At 37.0% G+C, this 11,835-nt stretch overlaps 1 protein-coding gene across 4 annotated transcripts in view; it reads right to left on the reverse strand.

Moving 5' to 3' along the window:
• rnf220.1.L (ring finger protein 220, gene 1 L homeolog) overlaps positions 1-11,079 on the reverse strand; it is a 165,499-nt gene extending 154,420 nt beyond the window's left edge. For 3 of the 4 annotated variants that reach the window (XM_018258352.2, XM_018258351.2, XM_041590434.1), the window contains exons 1-2: positions 10,793-11,078; positions 2,734-3,467 (exon numbers count right to left, since the gene is read on the reverse strand). In XM_018258352.2, the coding sequence (XP_018113841.1) occupies positions 2,734-3,358 (625 nt within the window). In that variant the 5' untranslated portion in view covers positions 3,359-3,467; positions 10,793-11,078. Of the gene's footprint in view, positions 1-2,733; positions 3,468-10,792 lie in introns of all 4 variants that reach the window. The other variant, XM_041590436.1, reaches the window with a different exon arrangement.
• Positions 11,080-11,835: the final 756 nt, after the last annotated feature.

Genomic DNA, 11,835 nt, shown 5'->3' on the forward strand with positions numbered 1-11,835 from the left:
TCTGCTAAGGAAACAAGGTGCATTGGTGCTTACATAATATTGCTATGAGCATGCGTAGATGCTATTAACTGTGAACAGTGTCAAGGTGTGCGCAATATTGTGTCCATTACAGTGGTTTGGCTTGCCTTTGTAATTTAGCCTTTGCAAGCAAGAGGTGTCTTTATCAGAGCTCTTAACCTCAATCCAAATTTCTATTGAACAAATAATTAGGCATTCAGGGCATGAAGCAGGCAGAGAAAGAGTCTTAAACAGCCAAGACTGGGCAGATGGGTGCCAAACTAACTCTTTTCCAACCCCCTTATTGTGGACTGCCAAGAATATAACCCCCATCAACCATACAAATATGTGGCAGGATGTTCGTGAAGCCATTTTACAGACAGTTTGCAACCTATGGTCTTGGGAAATTCCTATTCCTTTATATACTCAGACGATAGAGGCACTAATGTTTTTAAAAGGCTGCCCTGAAAATAGGGCTGTGTCAAAAGAAGAGTAGAGACAGCACTTTTTCACATTATTAATTTGAGATGGTGCATTGTGGTTGAGTGATTAGCTGTTAAAGTTGCAGTGTTGGGGTCTTTAGTTGTGTCTATCTAAGGACTGTCTGCAATGATTTTGTATGTTCTCCTCTTGTTTGCATCAGTTTCCTCACATTCTCTCAAAGACTTACAGTCAAGTTTAGTAAGCTCCTGTTAAAACTGACTATAAAGTGATTAACCTCTGTAATGCACTGCACAACATGACTGCGCTTTATCAATAGTCAAAACACTAACCCCTATATGTACTAAAAGTTTGCCCAGGTGTAGTAAACACACCAACCAAGCAAAATGTGTTATTGCATAACTGTTATAACTATTTGCTTCAGAAATGTCCAACTTAAAGCTGTTGCTAAATGATGGCTTTCAGCACCAAATGGGCATTGCTGGAAGTTGTAACTAAAAACTAGATGGCGGGCTGAAGGTTGAGTGCATTCTCACAATGCTTTGGCTTCTCTAATTTTGGCAATTATTGCAGTGTATCATCATGGCTGGCTGCATGTTATGTAGCATATAAATATACGATGGTACGTTACTGCAAATAATTGTTTGTACTGCAGCCACTAGCAAGTTTGATAGTTGTGTTACTGACAAACTGAAATATGTCAGCATAAGGTAAGCCCTACAAATTGCAAATCAGAAGTGCTGAGGATGAAGTTTACAAAGCAGAACTGGTTTTATGGCTGCCGAGGGTGGTAAAAATGCCCAGGTCTTAAAATGAATCCTTTTTAGAAGCAGAAAGTTATCTCAATGTCTAATGCAAGCAGACAGCCTAGGAAAGTAACTCTGACTGGAAAGAAAGAGACAGGACATCTCAATTACCCTCTGTGGCGTCGTAACGGGAAGACACTTCGACACGGAAGAAAGAAAAGTCAAAGCTTCACTTTAGGAAAAGAAAAGAAATTTACACGCCAGCAGAGAGAGAGAGAAAAATGAACAAATGTATAGGTTTGGTTTAAATATTATCCGAGAGCTCTCAAGGGAGTTTTTATCATCAGAGGCCGTGTGTGCGTGTCATTTTTTTATGTCGAGCAGGCTGTGAATGTCAGCAGGACACATTCCACTGCTGTCGATTGCCGCTGCAGTTGAGTTAGATTACACTAAGCAGGTTATATTTTCTTTACATTGAGGTCTATACTGAACCGTCCCACCACCATGGGCTGCCACCATGACAGTCCCACTACCGCCAAAGTCACTTCTTGTGCACTAAAGAATGCCTCTCTTGTTCTAATTCCAATGTACAAACAGAGATGGACACAGTTTCATACTAGTAATATCATGAGATAATTCTAAGAATATTTTATGCAGCATTTTTGTGTACATATATTTCAAGCCTGGTAGCATACAGGGCATTTTCTTTCTCATGGAAAATAATTAAAAACCACTCCTGCTCTAAAAGCACCAGCTGCCAGGCAATGGGAGGTGATGTGGATAGTTTGGGGTGGTTCATTGGCTGACTTGAAACACTGTGTGTGCCATCAGTTTATAATTATTATGTTTAAAAACCTAAATGGTTATTATTTTATTGTTCTTAGGATTTCTTAACTTTTAATTTTGAAGGAAAGAGTACATTAACATTCCTAAAAAAGATATCTGCTGTTTTACAGATATGGGCAAAACGCTCAATTGATGGTCAGATTTCAAGCTCACAGCATCATTTATACTACACAAAGGAACCTATTCAAATTGGTTAGTAAATCACTAGCCTGCATGGTGCAATAGGGTGAAGCACACTGTGCTTTCATTTAAATCAGTATACCCTGTACTACATAGTGACATAGTAAGTTAGGTTGAAAACCCCCATTTGAAGCTTCTCCAATTTGCCTCAGAGGGGGAAAAAAATTCTTCCTGATTCCAAAATGGCAATTGGACTAGTCCCTGGATAAAATATACTAAATATTTACTTACCCTTCATTTATAATGTGATGTTGCGTGACTTCAGTTGGAATTTTTTATATCACTAGTTCATTATCAGGGCTCAAATGTGCATCTTAAGTTATTTTTATTGTTACACTTCTCTTTTGCAAGTTTCTAACTGTCTTCCCTACTTCCATATTTTCTAAACTAATTAATTGCCTTAGTATTTGGCACATTTAGTGAAAAGTTAAAATATACATATTTGAGGATCTATTGAACTAAAGCGGTACACTGGGGGTAATATTTACAGTTAAACATATATATATATATATATTCTACTTACACCTATCATTCCGGTCCTCTGGGCTTGAGGATGTCTCTCTGTCTGAAATCAGGCCGGACACTGCAAAAAGTTTTTTTCCTGCATCGTCCACTTTGAGCCCCACTGGGGAGCCTGTGGGGATCTGAGCCCCAAACTCATATTCTTTACCCTCGGCATCGGAGAATCGCAGATGTGGAGACTCTGTGTCATGACAGCTCTTTAGACGCTTGGCTGGGGTGAACGCAGATTGATAGCTCTCCCGCTCCTCAGGGGAGGTAAAAGGCCGGAAAGCACCAACACCACTATGGTTTAGCATACTGATTGGGGAGCAGTCTAAATTGGGAGGGGCAAACTGTGGATGGAGGTGAAGTAGGGAAGGTGGGAAGTCACGATTAGGGAAGGCCCCTGGCACACCACCCTGGCGATGGTACATTGAAGCAAAAGTATAGGAACCATTAGTGAAAGGTATATGGACTTCCTTATCCATTGAGACTGGCACACCAAAAGGACGTGGCTGTTGGCATGGTATGGAAGCATCTCGACTGGCTTCAGCAGTTGATGCCAAAACCATTAGCGCTGGAGAGGCCAAAGGATTAGGCAAGAAGGAAGAGTTCTCCATTTTAAAAGCAGCACGGTGCAGATCCATTTTTAGCTTATAGGATTTTGTTGAGTAAATAGTTGAAGTGATGAATCCTCTTGGGACAACTTGAAGGGAAAAAGTTATATACCGTCACTGCATTTCTTCTTGCAAACACCTGCATCCCAAGAGAAAAAGAAGAACACAATTAAAAATAAATGAGATATAAATTATTGGGGCTTCTTTTATAATTATGATAATTATTTATATTTCATATTTCTGAACAATGATTTAATTTAATTAATTAACTATCAAGTGTAAAACAAATAATACACATGGGGATACCATTGTCATCAACAGGCAAATGATGTGACTAGCTGTGATTTCTTCATAATTTTAAAGAAAAACAAAAGAGCAACATTTTATTTAAAGGTTGTCACATGGTAAAAAAATTTCAATAGAATACATTTATGGCTGACACAACTTTTGTCAGGTTTAACAACAAAAAACAGATCACAGTTTCATATGTGTACAGGTGTGAATATAAAAATGACATAGAAAGAAAAAAAAAAATATCTAAAATCAGATAAAATGCATACTACTAAACTCCTATTAATGTATAATAAAGTATTCAGCTTGGCCTTATTTAATTATTAGGTGTAAGTAGGTGCTACATATGAATTCATTTTCATTTATATTATAATATAAAATAACATGCATGATCAATACAGCATAGCACAGAGTATAATATAAATTATATTTTAAGCTAAGGAATAGCTATGGAGATTCACATGCAGCTGAAAACTGACAGAGGGATAGGCCTATGATAAAGAGATAGATGATAGATAGATAGATAGATAGATAGATAGATAGATAGATAGATAGATAGATAGATAGATAGATAGATAGATAGATAGATAGACAGACACAGATACACAGTAAAATCTACTTTTTATATTTAATTGGAACAGGATAAATATGGCCTGCAAAGTAAATTCTGAGAATTTTTTAATTCAGAAAATGTTTAAAAATTTAGGTAATGCAAAATGTGGATTTGCTGTGTCTCGGTGTATGAACATACATTTTTGGAATATAAGCTTAAATTCATTGCGTGCAAAACACTGAAATTTTCAGTGTGCATTTATGCATATGTATACCTTCTACATTAGAACTATATAAATACTTCTTTAAAATTAAAATACACGAACCACACTATGTTGATTTTTCTACCATTCATTTACATAATGCATTGGCAATCAGTCACAGTTTTGCAAAAGCAAGGATACAAGAGGACAGAAATGAAAGTGCATCAGTAAATGGGAAAAGAGAACTTTTATAGAAAGTGTAATGTTTGCATATAGGAGTAGATTTTAACATAAAGAATAAAACATGCCCCGATATTAAACTTATTAAGACTTATACTATCTTTTGATTTATCTCACAGGCAAAGCTAACCATAGCAGCAGACTGATACCGTGATATACAAGCATAAAAATACAAGCATTTGCTTTTAAGCAGACTGTGGGTACATAATAACTGTTTAGTTGGTGGATGCAGGCCTGCATTATGCTGCCTGAGTAAACAGATAGGCACAGATATATAGATTAAATAGACAAGCAGATAAGGGCTTGTAGAAGAAAGATTACCAAATCACCTTTCTTGTTAAACAAAGCCTACACACACTCTAATGAGCAATCATTTCCCTCTCGTTTAAAGCAGAATCTGGAATCCATGCTATGTCATTTCGGCTGTTGCTGGCGCTGCGTGGCCATGAAAAATCTGCTCATTTGCTCTGCTATCATAAAACATTATTTTTACCTACCTTGCCTCTTAAAAGGACACCAAACACTGTCATCATACTATATAAAACTATAGTTATGGTCTACTTAAATGATAATTTGATGGTGCAACATTTTGAGAGTGCCCATACTTAATAAAATTAACAATGCATCTCAGGATCCGGGAAATCCCTAGATCCTTAATCTATTCAGTAACTGTCTGCAGAGATCAATTTTCAGGAAAATCTTCCTATTCTATTGGTAACAGAGTTTTGACATGACGTTACAGCCATATATGGCCAATTCAAGACTTGCTTAAGGTCTAACCATCTACCACTTTTATCCAAAGACTTTAAAAAGAAAATGGTTTAGAGATCTTCCAAACCCACTGAAGCATATTAAAGACCACACTGAAAAATACTAACTACTTGTTACTAGAGTAGGGTAGCATTGAAGTTAAAAAAAAAACTTGTAATTAAGCTTGTTCATGGCTGAGGCGGAAACATTGCATACATTCTCATACCTGTGGCACAAAAGAGGTTAAGGTTTTAAGGAAAATAATCTGATTTTTTTTGAGGGGGGGGTGAGGAACATTAATCACCCGTCATGCAAACAAACCAGAAAGGGAGACTGAAAACTGAACACCTCACTCCAACATATTGCTTGTTTCTTTGGAGACTAATAAAACATCTCTTTTTAACTTATCTTATAAAAAAAAAGTGCTGCCTTTCTTTAAAATCAAAGCGCACGCATTTAATAGTGAAGATGAAAGACTTCAAGTTAAAGTCAGAAACCAGGACTGAGTTCAGAAATGAAAGAGCTGGTAAAAGTGGAACATAATAAAGCAGAAGGGCTTAAATATAAAGTAATCTATTTCTGATTACTTTATTGCCCAAACAGACTATTGTTTGGCCGGGTTTCTCCAAGTGACGTTAAATGACAAAATTAAATTTGCAACAGTTTGTTGCAAAATTACACTTAGGAACCATAAAAAATGGACTTACTGTCTCCTGTTCTTGTTATAAACCAGAAACCTGGGCAGTGCAATCCTCTTTACAATGTTTAATTCCAACATGTCTATTATTTGAATGGAGAGAATTCTCTCAATTAAATTTTCACCTCTACTTGTAACTATACATCAAATGCAACTCTTTACAAGTTAACAAACTGAGATCAATGCTTTCTCCCACTTCAAATGCTTTGTATATATCCACATTTTCAGTTTCAGTTTACCTTGAATCTAAAGTGAGCGGCTCACTCCCATGGGTATGCATACCTTCACCACAATAAAAAAAGGCAAAACACAGAAAGAATACTTTTTATCAATAATATAAAAACGGTAGGCTTGTATTCTTTGGACATTTGTACTGTGTATACTGTTTTATTATTACAGAGAAAATGGAAATCATTTTTAAAAATTTAGATTATTTAGATAAAATTAAGTCTAAGGGAGACGGCCTTTCTGTAATTTGAAGCTTTCTGGATAACAGGTTTCCGGATAACGTATCCCATATCTATACTTAGTATTTACAACAGACAACATATTTTTGGAATATCTGTGCAGATGCATTATTTATAATTATTTGAATACACCCGCATTTATATAATAGGGTGTTTATGATAGATAGATAGATAGATAGATAGATAGATAGATAAATAGTTATAATAGAACTGATAAATATATCAACCAAAGCACAACTCTCTGCAATGATATCAATACATACATATGCAGTTTGGCACAATTACAAATTTTGATGTACATACACACACACACACACACACAGATACAGTTTAAAAATGACATGTGTGTATACATATAATCGTGTATATATGTGTTTAAGTATGTGTGTGCTGAAAGCCTTTTTTTGCAAATCAGGAAGCAGCCAGTGTGACTTTTGATTGAACAACAGTCGGCTCAAACAGGTGAGCATACGGTTCCAAATAAAGACCAGAGATGTGTACGGAGTTCAGGCATAGCTTTTCCTCTGTCATTAATTGTGCAACTAAGAGGACACCCTCAGATTGCTTTCTCATTTGGCAGTTTTCCAAGTTCCCATCAACCCTAAATTACCAGATTATATATATCTCATTACCTTATTTTTCTCTGTTGTAAATTTTAAACAAGTTTCTTAATAAGTCAAGAAGTGCAGATGCATGCACACATATAAACACAGAGTGGTATCAGTTAGACTCTACTGACCTTGACACTGTGTATTTGTTAGCAGGTGGTTAGAAACAGGGTACTGTGATTGCTTGTGTTACTATAATGGTTTTAGACAACAGGATATCTACAATTAGATTTTTTATGGATTTGCTTTTCTTTGGAATCTAAATTTGTTAGGTACATTAGTTGGTAAAAGCAATGAGAAACTAAATGATGGAAAAAATGTAATTTCACACAATTTAAAAAACTGATGTATATTTATTTTTTTAAATTTTATTTTCATTGTATATATCAATCAGTTTTTGTTAAACATAGAACAGGAGTGAAGAGACCAAGGCTGTTCCATTACTAGTCAACCTTATCTGCCGCCAAAGCGTGACTCCAAATTTAATATTTCTATATATTTAAATCAAGGGCACTACAGTCACTCCCTTGACTTACAAATAACACAAAAGCAAAGAACAAATTCGAACACATCTGCCATACTTACAACCGCCTCAAAAATATGTTCTTTAATCACTGCATTTACCAGCAACATCTTTTGCCATACCATTAAGAGATTGAAAGGATGCAAGGCTTGCAAACCGCAGTCCTTATTGAAATCTATAGTTAATGCACTCGCAATGTCAAAATGTCATCATCTTAAATACAAGACCCTAAATAGAAAAACTAACAGACCTTCTTAATTAAAAAAATATGGATTGCAGGATAATCAGACAGAACTGGACATTGAATGACTCAGAACACACGGCAAGCAAAAGTCAGGAAACCGATACATATTGCAGCTAGTATGCTGATTTTTTTAATTTAGCACCCCGTGCAAATCCAGATTAAAATAACTCCAGCTATTGATCCGAGCAGTGGAATTGACATTAATTTTAGTTCACTTCTCACTTTGCAAAGAGATCAATAGCAAGTAATAAGAGCTGACATCCCTGCTGAAAGAAGGAGAAAGAGGACTTGGACAGAGCAATCGAAAAAGCAACCAAATAAATCATCAGCCACTTTTCCACAGCACCAGACAAACTCTGATGCCGTGCCGTGGTATAAAAGTCATAGTCAAATTAACTGAACAAAAACAATAGAATCAAGCCACAAAATATGCCAAATGTAATCTGCTCTGCGGCTTAAAAAGCACATTAACGGAAAAATATTAATGTTTAAAACAAAATTTAATAGCAAATTCAATCTCATACAGTTGTCTTTTAAATCTATCTGATATATCCCTTATGATATCGGTAATTATAGGGAACGCTAAAACACATGAGGATTCAAAAGTGTCAATTTCTGTAAAAGCTTAAAGCTTTGCAACAAAACTGCGTAGGCTACACTTTCCATAATTTCTTATCCACATAATATTTAAGTTTACTGAAATATTTTAGTGTGGCATGTGAATGTATTGTTATCTAATTACTCTCACATTGCACAAACGGTTGAGACAACCTTCAAATGTGTGCTAAATTTACAGTAATAGTTAGGGTTAATTTAAAATATTTTTTGATAAGGTATTTTAAAAAATGCATGGAAAATGGTAACAAGAATAAATAGCATCAATAAAAAATATACATATATATACAGCCTCTTTATACACAACAGGTTGCATATTCATGGTGAAATTGTAACAAACACTGAATAAGTATTTAGTACTTACAGATCAAGAAATCGTTAACTAGGCTGAACTATTTTAAAATACTTGAAAAACTATTCCAACTAGTAATCAGATTTGTCTATATTAGATCAGATTGTAAAACTTTTAAACCATTTTTTAAATGTATTTATAGACTATTGACTCGCCTCTAAAATGTAAAATGTGGAAACACAAATACGCTTATATGTAAATGTTTAATCTTTCAGGTAATCAAATAACTCTCATCATAACTGAAATCTAAATATTCAGATATAGATTCAAAATGGTCATTTTTTTTTTTTTTACTGAAAGACTGAAATCTAATGATTTCACATAAGCCACATAAAATGAGGGCAAAGAAATGACAAATAAGTCTTCGGAGTAACAATGTTAGTTTCCTTTTTCTGCGTTGGAGAAGCAAGGGTATAAAAATTGCGTCTACAGACAGAATAGAAGGGTGGGAATTTTAAAGACTGAGGGGATGGTTCCTATTCAAATCTTAACAAAAATAAGCTTATCAAAAATGAAAACACTGATTTTCCCCAAAGCCCTCAGTTTCAGTGAGATCTTCACAAATTCTAAAGTAAACACTATATGGATTGGTCCATATCTTTGAATGGAAGCAGGTGCTGCTCCTAAAATGCTTCACCGAGGGGTACCTTAATTATTCCCCACCAAATATTTGTGTGCAAGTTTGTATGTCTGTATATAACGAAAAATATTTGTGTGTGTAGAAATAGATATATGTATAATATTGTGTATATAACAACACAGGCATCTCCCTAATATATGTGCTTAGATACAAATTCACTATCTCTGAGGTAAATATGGGATTTTATAAGGTATTACTTCCTATTTCAAAATCTGACTTTATAGCCATTTATAAAGAGGTGGTTTTCTTCTATATTTATTACTTCGATGGTTAGTCATGTCCCCCATTCTGATAAATATTTGTCATAGATAATTACACATAAATATATGCCATTTTTTTTCTCTAAAAGTTGAGCTTATCCCAGGCAGCTTCCTAGCAAGCCGCTATCCCAGACCAGGCTGTGCAGACTGCAGAGCGAAGGAGGGTGGCAGAGCCGTTGAAAATGTTATTGCAACAATCACTTTGCAGAAGCGCTTCCTGTGCGGCACGACAAGGTCTGTGTGGCTTCTCCTAATCATCTCATTGTGGCCAAACAGATGTTTTTATGTGTTCTAGAATCTGTATCACAAGGTGAGGGATCTGCTTCCCATCGTCCCCCCAACTCGCACACTTCCCTCTTTCATTATATTTTACACAAGTTAACAACAATGACAAGAATGGTCCTGCTGGGCTGCCTGAGCGTCCCCACAGAGCTGCCAGGAAGGAAAGGAAAGAGCACAAAAATAATGTGTCAGTTTAACCCGTGTACATGTACAGGGATGTCCACCCTGCGGCCCTCCAGTTATTATTAGACTACAAAACACAGAAGTAGATGTAGGAGGGTCGCGTGTTGGACGTTACTGTCGTTCAATAGCCAAGGCTGAAACTTCCCCATCCCCTGTCATCCAAACAACACTCGTCTCAACTAAAAGCACCTGACCCCCCTGCGTTGTGCACTTGTATCCCTGAGCTATCATCTCCCTCCGCGGCACCGGGCGGCTTCTCCCTTTCCAGGGTCAGGTACATCACTAACACCAGCCGCCCGCTATTTGCAGTCACACGCTAACACACAGAAGCCAGTAAGGGCAGCAGCAGAAAGTTGTACTTCGTGCCCCACCGCCAGGGTCCATGGATCCTTCCGAAACTTAGTAAAGGCACCGGCACACGGGGTCAGCCCATGTCATACCCGGGGGAAGAAACTTCTCCTTAGTTTTGCCGCACGCTCCAAGACCCGCCCCAGAGCAATGGCACATGGAGAGAGAGACTACTTTGTTGCTGTTATTAGTAATATTTTTCTACTTACAGTGGAAATCCTGTGCGGGCGCTGGAGGAGAGGTGAGAAGCAGAGAGGTCCGTACACGAGGTTTTCTGTTGTTGCTGCGCTTGCTATGCTGCCTTCGTTTGCATGTGTAGAAGCAGAGTCAGAATGAACACACATGCACACACCGGGGTGTGAGAGTGATTGGAGCAGCACTGCCACACTGTGCTTCCTACCAGTGACTGAGCCTCGACTCACTCAGGGACTCCTGCCAGCGCGCTCTCTCTCACACACACACACTCTCACACACACTCTCTCCTCTTCTGTCTCTTTCCCTGCTCTGAATACATTAGGGCACACACAAGGAGGATGGGATATGAAGTCCACTAACAGGGCTGTCCTACAAGCCAAACTTGCCTTGCTTTATCTAGAGGAGGCTAATATTCTGACTAGAATGTAAGCTCAGCTGGGAGTTCATTCCCTCTCTTTCAGCTGGTGGCTATTGCTTGCCCTAACAGATGTCCTGCTCCGCAAACTTTGCGATGGGCACAGGAAAAAAAAAAAAAAACATGGGGAAAAAAACAAATTAAATAAAACAAAACTGGATGGGTTGGAGGTGAAACTGAAATCTGTTGATACAGGAAGTGAAAAATGAGGCAATTTAACAGGCTGAGTGTCTGGAGACTATAGTAAAAACCCTAATCAATATGAGCAGATAAAGAGAAAAGAGCGAGACCACACGCTGTAAATCAAATCAGCAACTGGCCAAAAATAGCAACATTGAAAGTTATTAAAAAATAAAAACAACAACAATAACCGCACCAACAACAACAATATTTGAGGTAAACCATTTAAAGGACTGGTATGAACTGGTACTGAATGGGATACAGCTTTGTAATTGAAGCTGCAGCCCAATCTATGGATCCCTTTGTCATGACAAAGATGCTAATAATAAGATGATTGTCTTGGACTTATTGGCACAGCATGGCAGTCTAGCTCAGAAGGTCATGATATGGCTTAAGCTGGCCCTATTGTGTTGTTTCTTAGCTATTTGTTGTATGCCAAGTTGCAGTCTGTTTTATTTTCAT

Source organism: Xenopus laevis, chromosome 4L, assembly GCF_017654675.1.
Source record: "Xenopus laevis strain J_2021 chromosome 4L, Xenopus_laevis_v10.1, whole genome shotgun sequence".
Lineage (NCBI taxonomy): Eukaryota > Metazoa > Chordata > Amphibia > Anura > Pipidae > Xenopus > Xenopus laevis.